Below are 20,395 nucleotides of genomic sequence, written 5' to 3'. Positions count from 1 at the left end.
CATAATCAACACATTCTCTTTCTCCGAAACCATGGCTGAGGAATACCAAGCAGTCTCAAGACTGCTCTTCCTGAGCATCATGCAAACCTTACTCCCCCAAGTCCTAGCAATCACCACCCCGAAAGGCTCACCTCTGCGCTACCTGTCCATACCAGTCATGATATGGATCCTCACCTTAATGCTCTACCCGGTCCAAAACCCATCGCATAGGACATTACTATTGGCGACTAGTGCTTGGTACAGCATGGTCTCCGCTCTCGACGTGCTGATCCTCAACCCCAAGAATGCAGAAGACTTTATCATCGAGAAAACAAGCAAAGTCAAGAAGACAGACTTCTTGTCTAAGTTACGAGCCGCCCTGAGTCTTCACCTCAACGCCCGGAAAATCAACACACCCAGTGAAGCAAAGAACACGCCTCCCTGGCCGGGATATTATACCCATACCCATACTCAGCAGGGAGATGGTCTGAAGACTAGTACTAGTAGTAGTAGTATCTCACGAAGCCGATATCTGATCCGCGAGACTGCCATTGCGGTGTGGCAATATCTGGCTCTTGATATCGCGGATTCACAAGCTGTCAAAATAGCCTTGAGCAAGAATGAACAACAACAACAACAACAACAACAACAACAACAACAACAACAACATAAAACCTCCCCGATAGTGCAATGGATAGACCATACCATCATAGCCATAACCGCATGGTTCATCATCGGACGAATCATAATCGGCTTCACCTACCGCACGATTGCAATAGTCAGTGTCAGCTTAAGGCTTTCAACACCAGACAGTTTTCCGCCGCTATTCAATCGAATGGCTGATGCTTATACGTTACGAAATTTTTGGGGGTGAGCTTACCTTATACACCCATTTTTTCTTTTTTTTTTTTTTTTTTCTTAACTTCTTTTTTGGTAAAATACTAAGCTAAACTAACAACCCACCCCTACCCAAAAAAGCAAATTCTGGCATCAAATCCTCCGAAATCAATTCACAATCGTGAGTAACTTTATCAGTCGTGATCTCCTCGGCCTAGCTAGACCATCCTTGCTGGAGCGATACACGAATGTGTTGGTCGTTTTCTTCCTCTCGGGGGTTCTGCATGTCATTGCGGATGTGATAGGAAGAATCCCCGTGCGCACCTCTGGCTCGATGGGATTTTTCTTGTCTTTCCCCTTGGGGTATATGGTTGAGGATGGGGTGCAGGCGGTTTGGCGGAGGGGATTCCACGGTGCCCGGGAGGCAGGGAAGAAGACGACTCGTAAGAAGGAGCCAGAGATCTGGCAAAGGGTTCTTGGGTACGTCTGGGTGGTGGTGTTCCTGACGATCATGTCGGTTGGGTATTTCGAGCCGATGCGGACACGACCGGATCGGCAGTTGGCGTTGGTTCCTTGGAGTGTTGTGGAGGTGGTTGGGCTTGAGGTATTGGGGTGGTTGGTTGGTGTAGGTGGTGTGATGTTGATGATGATGTTTGAGATTGAGGTGTGAATATGAATTTTGATTTTGGACATGTAAAGTGCTTAGTATTCAACTATATAATAGCATCAGTCTGATATATATATATATATATATATATATATATATATATACATCCAATTCGTTCGTGTCATCGTAGGTTTCATATAGTGTCAATTCGCTACTAATTTACTTGCTTCGAGCATAAATTCTGTGGTATTTGTAGCATGATATGACTGTAGCTCCAGATACTCAATCAATATGCAAATCTATATCCCCACTTATGGATCTCGATGTATTGGATAGTAAGTTTGCAAAAAGATATCTACCCATTCAAAGAAAACCAATCTTCCAATCTACTTACATACAACTATATTCAGAAGAATGATCTACTACTACTGCAGACCCTCGTGGGTTCATCCATCCAACCAGCCACTCAGCGACTCCCGAAACATCGGGACTACGCATTAGTTATAAGGCTGCCTAGCCTGCCAAAATTTGAACGGTACCACCAATCGGAGAGACCGTTCTTGGTTGGACTTCCTAGTGGTGGGCTTGGCTTTGAGTTCAAGCTCAGACGGACAGGAAACTAGAGTCGCAGGTGCCCCCTTCAGGCATCTAGGCATAGCTCTTGCCAAGATGTCGCAGGATCTTCGGAGAAAAAAAAATATTGCTTCAGATGCGGTCTACGCTGTGTATCACATTTCTGGCTAACATGCACCGATGATGGACATATCACAGATGATGACGTTTACGCAAGACAAGAGGGAGCAGCAGCAGCAGCAGCAGCCAACGCAGCAGAGGGAATTTCACAAGTCATCAATTAAAAAAAAGCGCCATGAAGCAAAGAGGATGATTCACCGGCCTCCCCGTTCCAAGCACCACCCCGGGTCCTAAAAACATATTTCCGGGATCGCCATATTGAACAGAAAGAAAGATAGAAGAACAGAGCATTCCCATAGGGACACGACGAAGACAACAGTAACGCGATGGGTAGATTAACAAGAAAATAGACAAAAACCGCGTAGCAACTGCAACTGTCACAGCAGCGCTTCCCGGCGCCCCTGGACTCAACCGGTCTAGTGTAGCACGCGATGAAAGGGGAATTTATCGTATCGTCGAGGTCGTATATCGATCGTGAGAGCTCGGTTGGTCGCGCAGCCCTCGCTACAGTCGAGGTAGCACCCGTAATCGATCACAGTTTAACACATTTCACAGCACTCGATGCACTCGAAGCAGCATTCGCAGGACTCCTCGCACAGGAAGCAGCAGCAGAGCGTGGCCAGGCTAGATGGTAGAAACGGTATGATTAGTAAGATGCGGCGCGACAAATTTTAGCAAGGGTGTGGGTGAGGCCTACCAGGCACCGAGACATCCGCGGTCCTTCTGCTGGGGAGGAGGCTGTTGCTGGTATTGCATCTGCTGTCCGGTCAGAGTTTGATCGCATGACTGCACATAACACTGCCATCACATACCTGAGGGTAGGGCTGCTGGGGGTATCCCTGGGGAGGATAACCACCCTGCGGAGGCGGATAGCCCTGGGGAGGGTACCTGTGCGGAGACCAAGTCAGAACGATGCGCAAATCCGGGGTATAGTCGGACGAGAGCCTCTGCGACCGCTGGCGAACGCAGGAAACACGTCTGTGTCGAGGAAGCTGGATGACAAGCCAGCCTCCAAACGGGATCCTGAGCCAACCCGCCGCGGTCGCTTGAATTCCGAATACCCGGTGCAGGATGAGACACCACCGGAGATCGGGCGCAATGGAGGAGGGCGAAAGACTTACGCCTGGGGCGGGGGAGGAGGGCCGTTGTAGTATCCGGGAGCGCTCATGGTGAAGGGCAAAGAGTCTGTGTGTTGGAATAAACGTAGCACTGGGTCAGCGTGGTGAACTTGGCAGTTGACGGTAGCGATGGAGAAGAAAGAGGAAGAGAGGGAGTGAGTGGACGGGGAAGGAGGAAAGCCCAGCCTTGCGTTTAGCCAATAAGAGGGAGATAAGCGTACCTAAGACAGCGCCGAGTTCTAAACGGAGTGGATGAAAAGCGGAAAGCAAGAAAGGGGGGAGGAGGAGGAGAAGGAAGAAGAGCAGGAAAAAGGACGATCGCTAGGGGTCGGAAAGGCGAAAGGAGGCGGAGAAAGAGGAGAGGATCGCTGAGCCGCCGTTACCTTTAAAGTTTGGGTTTGGTGATTGAGCGTGAAAGACAAGACAGTCAGACAGTCAGACAGACACGAGAGACCGAGAAGCAGAGACACTTAATAAGAATAAGAAAATTACAGGCTCTCTCACAGTCTCACTCATTTAATTCACTCATCTCCCTCCCAGTCCCTTACCCATACACTATCTGTAACATACCTTACAGCCTTCAGGTCCCACGAGCCAATAGTGAGCAGTAGTGCAATCCTGTTTACGCCCCCACCCCCCAACTAGCCGCCCAGGTCCAGCCGGCCTGAAACAGAGATACAGCCAACACAGGAAGTGATTTGAGAGAAGCATAGAATAGAATAATATCATTAATATTGGATCCGAAATAAGTACTACCTAAAACTAAGGGATCGTCTGTCGTGTTTCCAGTCAAAGTGCAGACAGGAGGGAGAGCCCGCTCCCTCCCGACCAAAAGGGACCATCAGCCCATAATTACAATACAAGTCTCGTACGCAGCACCGCCCGGACTCAGCCACGTTAGCGCAGCCCTACAGGACCCAGTTACCGCCAGGCACCAGCCACGACGGTTCCTGCTATGAATGAATGATTTGGAGATTGGAGAGGTTGTCCTGGAACAACCTGTTGGACACACTGCTTGGTTACCAATCACCGCCCTGGAGCTCGGGGCTGTGCCCCACCGCCATCGCCCGTGAACGATGGCTCAGGGAGTGAAAGGTTAGTTGTCAGCCAACCGTCTGCGGCGGGCCCAAAGGATCGCCGCCATCATTGGCAGGAGGGACTGCCCTGGAGTTCCACTGCATGCCCCGGCGCTCATGAGACCCTGAGACTGCGCCCAATCACTGCGCCCGACATCGTGGCCGTCGGGTGCCGGCACAAAGCCACGCCCGGCACTCACCGCCTACCCGCACCGCCTACCTTACGGTCACCGCCGTGGCGCTCTGCAAAGCAAAGCATGGTCCCTGGGCATCTTAGTATCCTTGAGCAATAGTAGGCTGCAGTTACCAAAATAGGTCCTGCAAAGTCGGCAGTGGCTGCCCCATCATATCTTAGTCCTGAGGCTTGTGCTCGGGGGAACCGTGGCTTTCATGCACGACGTGCACCAAATCAATATATTCACGAATCTGAGACTGGCTGATTGACTGCTCATCATCACACATTATGTCGTAGCGCCCATCAGGGGCATCACCAGGTCGACGTGGTCGGCCCTCTGGAGTCCGAAGAATGAAGAGAAGAGAAGATAGAAGAAGAATCACTGAAAGAAAAAGGAGAAAGAAGAAGGAAAAAAAAGAGAAGAAGAAATGTAGGAGAATGTAGGAGAAAGATTAGAAGAGAAAAAAAATTAAGAACAGAAAAAGGGAAAAGAGAAAAAGAAAAAAGAAGAAAAAAGAACCGGTGAGCATTTATCACACAAAATATAGGCGAGAAGTGCACAAGGTGAAGAATATGGAAACAGCTTCAAAAAAGCAAAGGTTCAAGATGTATAGTATCAACAAGAAACCCAAGAGTAACCAAAGATCTAGTCTCAAGCCCCTCAGGGAGGTAAATGAGAAAGCGACCAGCCGCTGGGCTGATGTTTATACAATCACACATACGAATCGATCTCAGGCGGTAATGTCTGAGAGTCGAAATAACAAGGAGCAGCATCCATCGATGCGTCCATGACCATCGTCGGCATCGCCGTGAAGGGCTCAAATCCGCTCACCAAAGTCGAGTCCATACCTTGGGAAGAGATGTCTTCGACCGGCACTTGCGGCAATCCGGAAAATGCAACATCATCAGAGGCCGCAGGCGGAGCAGCCGCCAGATCATCGCCTAGCGCATCCTGGTCAATATAGTTCTGGGCATTTTCGAGGACAATCTCCTCTTTCTGCACCATCCAATGCTTCAGGACATCCATGGGTGGGTGATTCCCACCGCCCTTGCCGCCGCGCTTCTCGCTGTCTTTGCCACGACCCCCGCGGCCTCTTTGGCACGGGTTGAAGTGGGTGCGACGAAGATGAGCGGCGGCGTTGTAGTTAGCACCGTATCTTTTGCCATTCCGACAAGCCTTGCAGTTGGCCAGGAATGTCTTGCCAGGAGATATGTCAACACAAACCCAAACCTTGCGAACAACGGCATGGACCCGCTCAATGTGTCGACGCAGCTCGTGCTCTCCGTGAAAGCCATCGGGCTGGTCGTTGCACATGTTACAATACGTCTTCGGACGTGGGGGCCGTTGGATCGAGGCCTTGGGAATGGCTGCAACCTCCTTGGCAGTACCATCCGATGATGAGATGCGAATCATCTTGTGCTGCTCAGCCGCCTTGGGGGGTGAGCTGCTGTGTGGCTCGGCTTTCGGAGCGATGGGTCGAGTCCCCTGAACAATCTGTTCTTGGGTCCTGCGAGCCGCCCTCGATGGCTGGGAGAGAGACGAGCTGTCACTCTCAACAGACATAGAAGGTCTCATCTCCGTCGCAGTGGATGGAGAAAACGTAGGGATGGGTGGATAAAAGGATGTGGAGGATGGAGCAGAGCAAGAAAACGACATCGAGCCGGAAGGCTCTGTGAAGGGGAGGGGGACTTCGGGGTTTGGGTGTCGGTGCATAGATGAGAAGGAAGCAGGGAAGGGGACGTTCATGGGGGAGGTGGTGACGAATTCAGAGGGTACGGAAAATGAGAAATTGGAGTCGAGATTCGGTCCCGAGGAATCGAATCTCATCATTCCCAAACCTCCGCACAGCGAGTCCGTAGTGGTACTCCGGCTCATTTCCACGGCAGCCGGCTGGACCGGCTGCTCGGCCATAGTGGGGTTGGTGGACATGGCAGCGAAGTTCGTCGCCATTAGGTCAGGCTGGCCCTGATTCAGCTGGGGTTCTTGTTGGTGTCCAGACATCGCTGAATCCGCAGAAAGCGCCATAGAAAGTGCCGAGACGTGTCCCTGGCCCTGGAAGTCATCCAAGTACTGTTTGGCGTATTCGGAGGGCGTGTACTCGTTGACATGGTCAAGGCGGCGCTGCACCCGCTGGGGTCCATACGAGTGCCGAAAACCCGTTGCAGGGGTGGCCAGCGACGGACGGTGAGCAACCGGTATCTGCTGACTCTGCGAGCGGACCATAGCCGTATGCCGGGAGGAGGGTCCAGGACCAGAGTAAGAGACCGAGCTGCCTTTCCGAGAATTCGTTCTTGAGAGGCGTCGAGTGGTCTCAGGGGCCGCCGGCGAGGACGCATGAGACAGTTCGCGCGTCAGATCAACGGTCACTGGAGGTTCCGGAGTCTGCCAAGTGTCAATCCAAGGACTGTTGGCGGGAGATGACAGAAGAGAAGAAGATCATAGAATAGCGCGGGAGGGACAGAATGGGTAGAAACGCAGGCATGGAGGAGAGGCGGGAGCAGAAGACCAAGATAGATCACATACGGTGACTCGTCGTTTCGGCGGAGGAAGACCAGAACCAGGTAGGGTCCGGGGGGTATCCTGTCGTGACCGTTTCCCAGATTTCTCGAGAGTCGAGCCGCCATCTTCAGGGAGACCAGAACCGGGAACCGGGCGGTAACTGGACGAGGCGACAGAGGATATAGAAGAAGAGGCCGTGGTGGTCATGAACTGACTTAACCGCTGACTCCAAAGTTCGTTTCGCTCTGATTCCGGAAGATGGGAGTGTCGATCCAAGAAAGCGTCCCGATACCCAGAGATGGCCCTTGTGAAGAGTTCGTCGTCGGCCATGGTGCCCGCCATAGTTGGGGTGAAGTCCTCGCTGAGTGCTGCCTCTTCTCACGTCGGATGAGCAAGGAGGGAGTGCTGCTATCAGTATCAAGTGACTTCAAGGGATTGGAAGGATCTCTAGAGCTGGTAGTGTTGTCAGCATAGACCGGTAGAGGGCCTCTTGGTGACTGACTTGCACACAAGAGCGATCAGAGAGGCAGACTGACTGGAGTATAGAAAGTGAGGGTAGTAGAGAATGACCCGATACCCAGATCAACGGGGCAGGCAGTGTAAGTGGAAAGAGGAGTACACGGCAGGAGAAAGAAAAGGCCGGTACAGATAAGATAGACGGGTCGTGTGGAGGTAATATAAGATGGGAAGAGAAGAGGTGTTGAACGAGATGAAGAGGTGGGAAGATTGAGAGAGGAGGTTGAGAAAGTAAGAGAGAGTAAAAAAATGTAAAAGAGAGAGAGACGGGGGGAAGAGATATATGAAGGCGCAGTGGAGTAAGAGAACAATGGGAGGTGCCAGATGGATGTTGACCAGGAAGATGACGATAACGATAAAGAACGAGGAGGCAGATGAGGTGGGAAGAGGTTATCAATTAAATGGAGCATCCACCATCCCCACATCCGGGTTGGTCGAATGGTCCGGAGAGGGTCGAGGATGAAACTAAGGTGAGAATGGATTAGGAGGAGAAGGAGGACAGCCTAGAGCAAGAGGGAGGAGGAGAGGGGAGGGAAGGCAGAGAGAGGGAAATGGATAAGGTACGAATGATGGAACGAGCGTCAAAAGATCCGTCAGAAGGGGAAGCAGTAGTTGCAGGTTAGTTTAGGAGTTCATCGCCCATCGAGAGGTTGAAACTGGGCGGGGATGGGAAGATGGAGGGAAGGATTGGAAGCCTCTCCGATGAGTCCAGACCCTCTTGGGATGGGCAGGATCTGTCGCAAAACTGTTTTTTTGGAAGTAAATGATAGTCAGGTAGTATGTTATTAGTATTTTATTTTATTTTTTTCGATTTGGGTTACTGGTTTCTTTTCTGATTTGACGATTTTTGTTTTTCTCATTTTGACTTTCTTTTTGGATTTTTACTTTCATTCTTCTCATTAATCTATTCCCTTTTCTTCCATCCCTCCTTTCTTTTTTTACTATTTCCCAAGAAGGAAGAGTATAAGGATGAAGAAGAGGGGGGAAAGTTGCGAGCCAAAAAGGACCAAAAAAGTAAAAGAGGTAGGAAGAAGAAAAGAAAATAAAATAAAATAAAATAAAATAAAATGGACAAAAGGAAAAATTATTATTGTTGTGATTTTTGGGGAAAGAGAAGGAGGGAGGGGTGGTGATCAGAGCGCTAGTACCAAAACGAGAAGAGACCACTCGAGTACTAGTTAACCAGTAGCCGTCAGTGTTATTATTATTCTGGGGGGGAAGGGAAGAGAGAGAGAGAGAGAGGGAAAGACGAAAAGCACACTAAGCACTGTAAGGTAGGAAGGAGAAAGGGGAGGAGGGCACGTCCAGCAGACCAGAATTCATCAGTCCCGCTTCTACCTATGGCAGTCCTCAGTCAGACAGAGACACACCATCAACTCAGGACTAACTACAGTACTCCGTAGACCTACCGGGAATGGTCAAGGGGAGGGTGACACGCTGACTGTTCAACAGACTGAACAGAGGCCCGAATGGACCTGGTTACAACGGGTTAGACACATCGATCGGACGAGTCGCAGTGGACGGACAAACACGGTGTGTGTGTGTGCCCCAAAGTGAGGCAGCGAAACGGATCCCATCGTCATCGACCCGGACCAGCAAAAAGCACCTGCTGCGCTGGGCGGTCATGATCAGTCATCCGAGTGGTTATGATGGGTTATGTGCACGGGAGTATTATGGTCACTACGGAGTACTACGACGACCACTTCCCCTAGTCTGGTTAATATTATGGGGACTGGCTGCACCAGTCCATTTCCGCTGGACTTGATACGCTGTACCCGGTCTGCTGCAGCGCCTATGGCGGTACATGGGCTCAAAAGATTCATGGGCCTGTTCCCCAGCAGTGGCTCCGCAAGCCTCAGGTACCTACCAAGTCTCAGGTAGGAACAGTGACTCCAGGTTCAGGTACCTGAGTAGTTAGTAGTAGTCCTCCCAGCACCAGCACCGGCTTCAGCTTGCTGCGCCGGAGCAATGTACTAACGGTCCGGTTGGTGGCCAGTGGCAGGCCACCTGCGCCCGTCTGCTCCGTACAAAGCACCCGGGAAGTCTACCAACTTTTCCCCCTCGACTCTACGGCTGCCACGTCGATGTCAGGCTACACCCGTTCGGGCTTTTCTCGTCCCCATAATCTATACATGCTCCCACACTACCACAGTCCTCGTCACGACCAACTCTGGTTGGTCTTACACCTCTGTCAGTTGGTGATGCGCTTGCAGATGACGAGCCAGCCGGAACTCAGGTTGTCCCTTATCGCGGTCGCTTGTTGTCGTATCAGGCGCGGCAGCAGAATAACTGGGAGAAGTAAGATCTCCTGAATATTTGAGCACAAACCTCCTCCATGTTCTGTCTGGACACGACCCTTTGAAGTCTAGATGAGCAAACTTCAGGGGCAATTGGGTATCAACAGGATTTGTTGTCAACCCCAGGCATCCCATTCTTCGTGGCCCTAGACCTTGCGATAGAAGAAGAAGAACCCTGTAGTCATCGTATATAGCAACTTAGGCAAGCAGCAGTAACCTGGGTACAGCCCCCGGGCCCAACCCGCGGTACCACGCGGAAGACACCCAGGGTTTGGCCGGCGTTGTCTGCACATGGCAGTCCCAAAATGACACGAGCTCGATCAGGTAATCGATACGGACTGCTGACATTCCGTCTATGGTAGCTATGGAGCGCCGTACCCGGAGGAGGTGACGAAAATCTTTCGTAAATCCAGCTAGAATATTTCCCGGATCTTCCTCTGGCGCCGTGACCGGACGATCTCAAGACTATCGACGATGGACCGATCATTTGGAGAAGGGGAATGCGTGGGGCGGATGAAGATGCCGCCCAATACGCGGAAGGGACGGCTGATGGTCACGTGTAGCACGTGATTGCCTCCCAATCGGGACTAGGCCATTGACGAGTTGCTGAGACCGAGAACAGCTTGATTACGGAGTACTACTAGATGAATCGTGATCCACGGTGGGATAGTTAGGAAGAACAGTTGGTCTATGGGATCAACTAGACCCTCTTACTACCTACTCAAATGGTTAGTCGAGGAACGCTGTAAGTAACTAAGGGCTGCTGCGGATGGAGTGGTCTATGTGTTGGCGTTTCACCTCCACCCTGCCAACACGATGATAGAGCTAACCAAATCATGATGGCTTAGGAACGCATTCCCCTCATGCTCTCACCGAAGGCAAGCGCTTTTGGCGGTCAACCGCTCCTCCACCGTTGTTTCAGACTTCCAGCACCCACCGCGAGCCCACTGCAGAGTCACCGCTTTTTGAGGCCTAAAAAGCGATGACGATACTACGGAGTAGAAAGTGACCACTATGGGCCGACTACTGCACCGGAGGAGCCCATAGTCTGTCCCCGAACGGGTAAAGCGCCGTTCCCGGAACCGGCTATCGTGTCTGAACCTGGCTCGAGCCAATCACCGACGGCGCTCATAGTGTCTCTTTGGAGAATGAAGGAAACATAGCCAGGGAAATCAGGGACTACGTGGGATACTCGTGTGCAGAGTTGCTACTCCACTGTTGGTCTTCGGCTTAATCTGCGCGGGTAGAGGAATATTCTAGGAATTCCCCCCTCTTGCCGGTTCTCGAAGACAGTCGAATCTCCGGCCCTCTGGTCGGCAGAACGGAGTCTACACCGTCCCAGTATGAGAGCAACAGCGGGGTATTGAGTTGAACCCGTGAGTCATGCGTTTTTGTCTACGCATTCACCAACTTCCGTCCTCGATCTAGACACTGTATGGAGAGAAAGCAACTGAATTTCTCTACGGAGTAAATTCGGTGGCGAACTTGGCTTCTTCATGTCCCCGGGGATTACTGTCTTGTCGGTCTGGAGAGCTGCTTGCTACCGCTGGAGTGCGTCCGGACACCGAGACAATTTCGTAGTGACTAGCATACCAACGGACCCCACGATCGGGGAAAGAGGATTTCGATGAAGTATGGAGATTGCTGTCGGCATTCAACGGATTTTCGACAGATTGGAGTGTCGAGCCATGCCGGCGATGAACTCGCACAACTGCGTCATTGTCATTTTGCCCCTCTTTACTTCTCATCCCGCTTCAGTTTACCTATCCCCACCAATTCTTCTCTAAGTCGCGCGATCACATCCCACCAGGCCTTACTCACGAAGTCGCCAAACTTTGCGAGATACAATTTGTTCAGCTGGCAAGCAAATAAGATGAGATGGCAGGATGTCCAGTCTACAATTCCATGCTCATCTCCAGTCAGCACAGGAATATATATATCGTAGAGTACGACAGTACTAGTAGGCTAATAATAGGATCTACTTGCAATCATATAGAAGTAATCAACTAACAAACTGCTACTACTTAGTAACTTCAAACTTCAATACTATGTATAATCAGCCACGCCGTAGTACAAATTCAAAAAGATAACTGAATCCAGCGATGAATTTAGTATTTGGTACTACTATTTACCCAACTGACAACTAACTTCTCATACAATCACCTCCCCTCTATAGAAACCTTACTACTACCATTGTAACATACTACGTGATGATATCTCGATAACGGCTACTTTGTTCCTTCACCAACAGTGAGTGACATGGTTATACACTAGTCTACAGCGAGTCAACAAATATGCAAGAGTAATCGTAATCAAACGTCATTTCCATCCATTTAACTAGTGTACGACAAGGATATCTACTAAGTACTAACCAACCCCTACGACCAGAACGGACTGAATGCTATTCCTGGCCCGTCTTTTCCAAGAAGTGGAAAGTGGATGGAGATAACTAACTGCCTACATACCAGATATAGTACCAATGCCGGGATAACGGGATGTCAAACAGTCTAGATACGAGATGGTCATTATAGGAACCACAACCACGACCACACAGGGAGTATCTAAAAATTTAAAAATGCAATAATGCGATGATTTTTTTTTTTTTTTTCAATCAGTGCGGAGCAGCGGAGTTGTCTCGGCTACTAAGCTAGAAATAGAGAATGCATTGATTGAAGACAATGAAGTAAGTTAACTATAGTACAACCGTGTATGGAGTATAATGGAGAATAATGGGGGAATGAAGATCATACGGTCTTTTCTGGCTGGCATCAAATGACAACAAGTTCATGAACTAAGTAGCTAGCTCTGGGCTCGCTGCACTCACAACTTGTTTTTCACATCAATGCGCTGTGATAAGTCTTAGGCATACATTCTTAGAGTCCTGTAGGATGTACTTCCGTAGTGAAGCCCGATTTTCGATGCCTTGCAGGCTTCTTACTCTTAGATTTATTTTAGTGAGTACGCAGGTACTTTTTCGTACCTTGTCCGATCATCAACTTGGAACGGAGTAGATAGTTGCGACGAAAGGGAGGGGAAAGGAAAAAAAAAAAGCAACGACATGGGGGGGAGGGGACAAAAATAGATGCGTGACGCTATTCCGTGGCCGTCATGGTCCGTTGTCAGCAAAGCACCCCTATTCGATGGGCAAAGGGGATCGGCGGGCCCGCTAGACGTTCTGTGATCGTCCAATTTCCCTGAAGGGGGTGGGATGATAGGCTGGAAAAGGCTTTCAAGATGGTCCACTAGTTCGTACCATCTGTGATTCCATGCAGGATGCGCATATTGCCATATACAGTGTAGGAAAGAAAAAAGCAGGGAAGAAAGTTTTTGGGTTGGATTCCATTCCCTCCTTTCCCTTCTCCAGATTTTCAGCGAATGCCTGACTTGGGCAGTTGTCACACTACCTACTGATCTAGTAACTACTTACTTTCCCAAAGGTGACATTTTGATCCCTGGAAATAGTAGTCAGTTTTAAATTATTTTTTCTTTTTTTTTCTTATTTTATCTCTCGTGATGGGAAAGTATTTCTAGACTTGGGACAGTTGCCGAACTTTGGAAGGTTCCATTGGGACGCCCGGTTGGCGCTATCTGAAAACTGCAACTGACAGCGAATCATTTAAGATTTGAGGCCGGAGCTGTTGGGCCACCCGCCCTCCCATAGAAACACGGAAGGCCGAAAGGATTCAGGTCACTGCACTGGGTTACTTAGGTCACCAACGCCCACTTCATTTCCGCAAAAAGAGGCTAAACTTATCATCTTACTTGAAACCACTATGACAACATATTCGCTGGGATGGTCGGAAACGGCTGCCGCCCATGCCCAACCAGTCTTATTAGTCAGTTTTCTGCCTTACTCGATCCCGGTCCAGATGGGATCGAGTCAGGCTATGAGCTGAGACCTGAGATTCGGGCAACGATATTGGCTTGAAAGACGGCACAGAAGAGGCGAGATCTACCTTGGATGAGTGAGATCTCATGAAGCCCACCAACTGGCTGGGACTGCGGATGCCCGGTTAGCCAGGGTATCTGAACGCCCTGTATGTTCACCCTCGATCTGGCTGAATAGTCCGTACTGATACGAACACCAGATATCATTGCTTGGGCTGATCCTCCTGGGTATTGGCAGCACGGGAAGCACTCCCTATAGGTGCGATCCAAGGAATTAGGACAGCTTGCCACAGGCACGCCTGGGCATCCCTCAAGGCCGAGTCTGGAACGGCGTTTAGCCAGCCGCTGGGCCAAATTCCAGCTCGTTGTCCTTGTGTGAATGGGTGCTATGACCGCCAGAGGCAACGGAAATCCATGCTCAGGGTCGAATCTGTGTCTTTGATTGGATCTGACAATGAGAAATATACGATGACGCGGCTGAACAAGTCGAATTTTGTGGATAGTCTCACTTCCTCAATTCTTTGCTGCTTTGCTGCTAAGCCTTGCATTGCCTGAAGGATTAACCGCTGGCCCTTGTTTCGTCCAAGTGGCTGTGGCAGTGCTCTGTCTCAACGCCAAATGGCGCATGCCCAGGCTGTACTTGTCAGCGCTCGTTGTTGTGAGATGGGTCATTGCAGATCAATGTAGCTAGCAAGATGAGTATTCTGTACGCCGAGTGATCCATAGCCACGTACGGTGTGCTAGAGTCTGGGGAGCTGAGGACCTTTTGACTTGAGAGGATCCAGACTGCCCCATCGGCTATTCTCGCTTGTCTTCGCGACACCATCCATTTCACGAAGCTTGATCCTGCTTTTCTGCCACTGCATCGGTTTCGCCATCTCTTGCGCTACATTGCCTTGCATTTCAATCAAGCCAGTATGGTTTCGAAACGCCACAATATCTTCGCTAGGCAATGGTACACAATTGCAATACTCTGCATAGAGATTAGTGATCTTATTCTTGAACGGTCCATAGACTATGAGATTGTGGTGACATACGGTGCAGTTTAATATTCAATGTGGTGATAGAGGAGTGAATCGGCAGGTACACCGACAATACCATCGGAGTAGTCACCAGCAAATCGTTCCTTCAAACAATACTGACTGTAGTCACGTTCTGTTTCATAAGTTACTTCCAGATACCACTTTAATACTCGCCTTCCGGGGGATCATATCAGCCTGGTTTTCTCGAATAACAAAGAAAGCCGCAGGTCTTGTTGGAAGGAGTGGCACTTGATACTGCAGACGTAGGTACGAGGCCTACAATAAGCTTTCTCCAGGAATACTTGAAGTAACCCATTTCATGAAGCAATATGACTGTGGCTCATTGCGATGACCGGGTTTTTAAGAGAAGAGCATCTTGAAGAGCTGACTATTGCTGTTGCATGGGTTCCTTAGACTCTGGCATTTCGATATAGTATTTGTCCTGTCACCGGCCCATGCAAGACTTCGCAAGATGTACCATGTGCCAATTCGAGTAAGTTTTTAGGAGGGCAATGGGCAGGTATATTGTGACAGCCAGGCTCCTCCCCTTATCTACCGAATTGGTGACACCTTATTGGAAGCTTTAGTCCGCACCATACTTGCATCCTAATGTTTATTGCACAGATTATTTACTAGTGAACATCATGATTGATCCGGTGTTCTCAAGTGTCCCCTGTAAACAATGATGTTGACAGCGACAATTTGGGAGAACCGGTAAGTATTAGGCACAACTATATATTGTCGTTACGACTTGACTCCATTTTGACGCCCCATGAAGTGCATGATCATCACTCCCTGCTTATTATATCTTGATGAGACATATTAATTTGTGGTATATGAAGCGATCCTACGCATAAGTATAGGAGCTGTGTTACTCGTCAATGGTGGGTGTCGGGAAGGCTCATCCGAGAGCTGATGACGAGGCACGTCCAGGGAAAGACACAGGCTCTGAAAGATGATAAAATATAACATCTGGACAAATCTTCTCGAAGACTAGCCTGAGGAGACTGCCAGTCTAGTATAGTATGCGACTGTTGCTAGGTCTCCCCCACTCATGAACAAACATCAATCTTGTGAGATCGTCGATCTAACAGAGGTGTACTTTACCAGCGATTTGACGTTCAACTGGTCCCACCTCGCCACCCTCTACATGGTAGTTTATAGCTCCAATCCTTGTGGTTTAGTATCCTGCAGCTCTTCTCGAATCCTGCCTCAACGGCGTAGCTATGTGGTCATTGCGCATTATCATACCACCACTTCAAACTGGCGTCGGGGAATATCAGATGCTTCTTGGCCTCTACTACAATTGCATCATAGATACAACCTGTGTTCATATGCAACAAATGCGGACAGAAAATACAAAGTCTTCTGGTCTCACCAGTGGACGCTCAATTGGAATAGGTTGAGACAACTAGGTTTAGCAGTAACGGCGGAAGATTCGCAAAAGAGCTGGCGAACAGTTAGACGATGAAGTCATAGGCCGTTGAAACTGCGATATTTCACTTTTGGGCCCTGTATGATCAATGGAGCCGTGACATCAGCCGTACCACTTATCTTGCGACAATCGAATGCTGCACCCACTTTTCTTTCGCAGTGATACCTCGGATCCTTCCACTGCGCAGGCAAAGTTGCGGGAAAAAACAATGCCTTGGAAGTAGTCGATCAAAGGTGGAGAAGAGATCGGATGGTACCGAGAAAAGAGTGGAGGACAGGCCGTGCGTGTAGTTGGTGCAGAATGAGGAAGTTCTTTTATGATAGTGAAGGTATCGCGTGTGGACGCGAAGTATGGACTGACGTCAGCTTGCCACCCTGGAATCAGATCCCCCACAATTGCAAGAGGCTGTCACGACATTAGTCTGTAATCACTAGGCTTTATATATGGTCGGCTGTTGCCTCTTTTGCGCCGCATCCTCCACCTTCCTTAGCTGAACATTCTTGTTGGTGATTTATTTCACCTGGTATGAAAGATTTAATCCCATTCACCTATCGAGCACCTCACTCTCTACGACGCTCTCTCCAATCTACTCGAAACTGCATGGACCACCACTCCACGTGATCTGTCGCGCGCCTCAGGAAGCCACGTCATTCGGCGGTGAAGCGCATTCCCTCACTTTTCTGCCCCTTTCAAAAAGAACAATCGGGAAGGCGCGCCGTCGCGCTGCAAAAGGGGAAGCGGGCCTCCATCAAAGCGATCGGCATCCTTGTCTTCTTCCCCTCATCCTCGCCTCATTACTTTCCTCATTCTCTCCGTTCGATATACCTACTCTCGTTCGCCATCACCATCTTCTTTCTCAACCTTCACTACTACGACCGGATAATCGTTCCTTGTACATCAACATGTCCGATCCCACCCTCTATCTCTACACCTCCCTGACTGCGGGGTCGTCCCACATCGTCACCGCAACGGCACGTCTCGAGACGATTCTCAAAGCCAACAAGCTCCCTTTCCGCGCAATCGATGTGGCCACGGACGATGTAGCCCGGAAGCTCTGGGGTCGTCGCTCCAAGGGCAAGAAGCTTCCTGGCTTGGTGAAATTCGGCACTGTTGTCGGAGTATGTATTCCCTCCAGAGGCTAGTGGCTACTAGCGAGGAAGGAACAGCATATACTGGGCACTACAAGCTAACACCATCAAACTACAGGACTTGGAGCAAGTCGAAGAATGGAATGAGTATGGTGAGCTGAGGATGCAGGTTAACAGTGTCGAAGACATCGACAGTATTCCCGCAACTAGTACTCCGATCGCACCCCCCTCGGCCGCATCTACCCCCACCCCCGAACCAACTACCCTCAAACAGAGCACAATCAAGATTCAGAGCCCCCCGTCCAAGGAGACCCCGAAAGACACTGCCATCACGGCCGCCATGCGCCAGGCTAGTGGGGAGGCCGCTGCCAAGGCCAAGGGCAGCGGCACTCAACCTGCCCCGGCAAAGGAATCCGCCCCGGCAGCTGCAGAAGAAAAAGAGACCCCTGCGGCTGACGAGCAGTCCCACGCAGGCAAAGAAGAAACTGTACGTCGGAATGAGGCTGCTCCTGACACACAGGCTAGCAAGCCTCAGCGGCCGCCTCTCGTGCCCGAGGTAGCTGCAGAATCGTCTGCTAATTTTCATGCTGATGCTGCTGAAGCTTTAGGAATGGTGCAGCACCACCGTGGCTCCATCATCTCCGCCACATCCAAAGAAGAACAGGAAAAAGTTGCACAGGACTTGCGGAAGTCTATTTCCGGGGGTCAACAGGATCTTCTCAAGTCCTTGAGGGAGGATAATGCGGCGCGGACCGATCAGGAGGAGACGATCGAAGAAGAGTAGGATGGTGGTGAAACCCAGGATGGGACCCCGGTCGACAGAAAGCGCGGGCTGCCAAAGTCAACGGCCGGGGGTTGCGGTTGCATTCATATTGAGACGACGAATCCGACTCAGCGTCCTATTTTCGGTTATCGCGAGACTTATTTTTCACTCTTCGTTCCCTGTAAAGATACCAGCTTTCACTGTTGCTTGCTTCCTTGCTGCTTTTCTTTCTTTGTAACTTGCATTCTCAGCTGTATATGTTCGAACTGGACTCATTTCCCATTACATACATTGTTAATGATCCCCGCTGTTTACCTGCTCTATCCGACCCGTAGACCCAACCCATAACCTTCTAAATATGCCTGAACGCGCATCGTCTGCCCGTAACCGATCAAATATTCTTGGACCCTTTTGTCGCTCATCACATGTCGACAGGGGTAGAAACAACCCCCGAAAAAGGGAACATTAAAATTCTGTAGGGCGCCAGGAAGAAGCTAGAAAACGAAGGGAACAAATAGAAATGCGAGCGATCGCAACGAAACTCGTGTCACATGAACCGAAACTTTTGTTTATGGTTTCCTTTCCCCGCCCTCTTTTCTTTCTTTTATTTATATTTCATTATAATTATGTTGAAATTTACTCCTTTCGATACTTGTTGACAGTCTCGCGGAGTTTAGCGATGACGTCGGCGGGATCCTGAGCGCCAAAGACGGCCGAGCCCGCAACAATGACGTTGGCGCCAGCCTCCGCAGCCTGGTCAATCGTGCCCAGTCCCAAACCACCATCCACCTCGATATTGAGGTTGGGGTATTTCTCCCTCAGAGCTTTGACCTTGGGCAGCTCGGAGGCCATGAACTTCTGACCACCGAATCCGGGGTGAACCGTCATGACGAGGACCATCTGTAGAAATTGCCAAGATGGATAGCATTAGCATGTGCAAAACCTTAACCAATAAAACATAATCCTCCAGTAGGTTTATGGATGTGTGGGGTAATTCATTCCCTCCTTCCCCAGTTATTGTGCTGAGGCATGGGGGATCAAGGATCAACTCACATCCGGACGTTCCTTCTCGTTCTCATTCGCCAGGATCTCCCAGAGCACGTCGACGGGGGTATCAGGCTTGATGGCAATTCCGGCTTGCATGCCCTCCTCGTGGATATACCGGATCAGGTCCTTGGGGCTGGTCTTGGTGGTCGTGGTGTTGTCGGCGGGACTGGTAGCGGCGGGGGAGGAAATGGCGGCTTCGTAGTGGAAGCAGTAGAGATCGCAGCCGGCGTCTTTGAAGTCCTTGACCCATTTGTGGGGCTATTTAAGGAATTAGCATGGGTGTCATTGAGGTATATAGATGGTGCTAGGAGGGAAAAGAGAGGCAAGACGCACTTCCTGGATCATCATGTGGCAGTCAAAGGTGCCCTTGCCGTTGGGCTCAGTGGGACGAGCAACATGGGAGCGAATCTTGGTTACGACGGGGGCGCCAAAGGTCATGTTGGGGACGAAGTGGCCGTCCATGATGTCGACGTGCAACCAGTCGGATCCTTGGGCAATCTTGGTCGAGCATTCGCTGCCCAGGGTGCCGAAGTCGGCACTCAGGATGGAGGGAGCAATGATAGCTGGCGGGGACATGATGGGATGGATGAATTGAGAAGAAGGAGAAATTGTGGGAGGAAGGTCAATTAGTTCTGGGATCGAGGAAGAAAAAGTTAGAAAGATTGATATTATTAGGATTTTAATACGGATGCGGTATCGCCGGAGATGATGGAAAGGAGGAAGTGGAGGGGCACCGGATTTATAGTTACGGACAATTAAATCTGGTGACGAGGGGCGCGGTGGGCAATATGGAATACTATTGGGAAAGGAGGGGGGCCACACCGGGGAGTGGATATCAAGAATGGGGATGGGAACAAATAATGGAGACGCCATCACGGCCACAAGGGCAACGAGCCATAAGTCAGCAAGAGGTTTGATAACATCACCGCCATTTTTCTCGGGTTCAGTTTTCAGTTTTCCCGTCGACGTCAGTTCAATCCCTCCGGAGTGCCCAAAAGGGTAATCTGCTGCCCTCCGATAAGGGCTAGGGCCCCAAGCTGCACGTGGGGGAGACACTTGGCTGCAGCTCGGTGGGGGCCTGGGTGCCTGAACACCCGGTCGAGACTCGCGCCCAATGCAGTCACGGGGTTTCCCCAACTGGGAACTGGCCACCCACTGACCAGTAGATAATGCGCATCTCCTTGTCCACTTCATCCTCCTCCCTGCGATGCCGACATGTTGGTCGGGTGACTCAACCATCTCCCTTTCCAGGTTGCCGTTGGGATTTGTACTCTGTACGCGGGCCGGATTTCCCTTTTCTGTCGAGAGCTGGCCCATGCTCTATAACCCAAGTGTGAGTTGGTTCCTACTAGTT

At 50.3% G+C, this 20,395-nt stretch overlaps 6 protein-coding genes across 6 annotated transcripts; 3 read left to right on the top strand and 3 right to left on the bottom strand.

Moving 5' to 3' along the window:
* Positions 1-31: 31 nt before the first annotated feature.
* On the top strand, positions 32-1,505 carry ASPBRDRAFT_77035 (wax synthase family protein; the record flags this gene model as incomplete). The annotated part of the gene is made up of 2 exons (XM_067629344.1): positions 32-849; positions 958-1,505. 2 exons carry the CDS (start codon positions 32-34, stop codon positions 1,484-1,486), a joined length of 1,347 nt encoding a protein of 448 aa, XP_067476841.1. The 3' UTR covers positions 1,487-1,505.
* Positions 1,506-2,547: 1,042 nt separating this feature from the next.
* Positions 2,548-3,116, top strand: ASPBRDRAFT_57233 (uncharacterized protein; the record flags this gene model as incomplete). Its single annotated transcript, XM_067627717.1, has 4 exons — positions 2,548-2,590; positions 2,672-2,747; positions 2,796-2,934; positions 2,964-3,116. The coding sequence occupies 4 exons, from the start codon at positions 2,548-2,550 to the stop codon at positions 3,114-3,116; spliced, it is 411 nt and encodes a 136-aa protein (XP_067476840.1).
* Positions 3,117-5,197: 2,081 nt separating this feature from the next.
* ASPBRDRAFT_32415 (uncharacterized protein) lies at positions 5,198-7,327 on the bottom strand (the record flags this gene model as incomplete). Its single annotated transcript, XM_067623012.1, has 2 exons — positions 5,198-6,868; positions 7,010-7,327. The coding sequence occupies 2 exons, from the start codon at positions 7,325-7,327 to the stop codon at positions 5,198-5,200; spliced, it is 1,989 nt and encodes a 662-aa protein (XP_067476839.1).
* On the bottom strand, positions 7,010-8,191 carry ASPBRDRAFT_67470 (uncharacterized protein). Its single transcript, XM_067628897.1, has 2 exons — positions 7,488-8,191; positions 7,010-7,438 (listed from the first exon to the last, which is right to left on the bottom strand). The coding sequence occupies exon 1, from the start codon at positions 7,924-7,926 to the stop codon at positions 7,504-7,506; it is 423 nt and encodes a 140-aa protein (XP_067476838.1). The 5' UTR covers positions 7,927-8,191; the 3' UTR covers positions 7,010-7,438; positions 7,488-7,503.
* An 8,363-nt stretch (positions 8,192-16,554) lies between these two features.
* On the top strand, positions 16,555-18,015 carry ASPBRDRAFT_67469 (uncharacterized protein; the record flags this gene model as incomplete). The annotated part of the gene is made up of 2 exons (XM_067628896.1): positions 16,555-17,261; positions 17,350-18,015. The coding sequence occupies exons 1-2, from the start codon at positions 17,046-17,048 to the stop codon at positions 18,013-18,015; spliced, it is 882 nt and encodes a 293-aa protein (XP_067476837.1). The 5' UTR covers positions 16,555-17,045.
* A 615-nt stretch (positions 18,016-18,630) lies between these two features.
* On the bottom strand, positions 18,631-19,872 carry ASPBRDRAFT_182641 (ribulose-phosphate 3-epimerase RPE1; the record flags this gene model as incomplete). Its single annotated transcript, XM_067619978.1, has 3 exons — positions 19,375-19,872; positions 19,048-19,299; positions 18,631-18,894 (listed from the first exon to the last, which is right to left on the bottom strand). Exons 1-3 carry the CDS (start codon positions 19,615-19,617, stop codon positions 18,631-18,633), a joined length of 759 nt encoding a protein of 252 aa, XP_067476836.1. The 5' UTR covers positions 19,618-19,872.
* Positions 19,873-20,395: the final 523 nt, after the last annotated feature.

This window comes from Aspergillus brasiliensis, assembly GCF_001889945.1.
Source record: "Aspergillus brasiliensis CBS 101740 unplaced genomic scaffold ASPBRscaffold_10, whole genome shotgun sequence".
Classification (NCBI taxonomy): domain Eukaryota; kingdom Fungi; phylum Ascomycota; class Eurotiomycetes; order Eurotiales; family Aspergillaceae; genus Aspergillus; species Aspergillus brasiliensis.
Note: the sequence above shows the minus strand (reverse complement) of the source record. Positions and strands in the feature narration are given on the sequence as shown.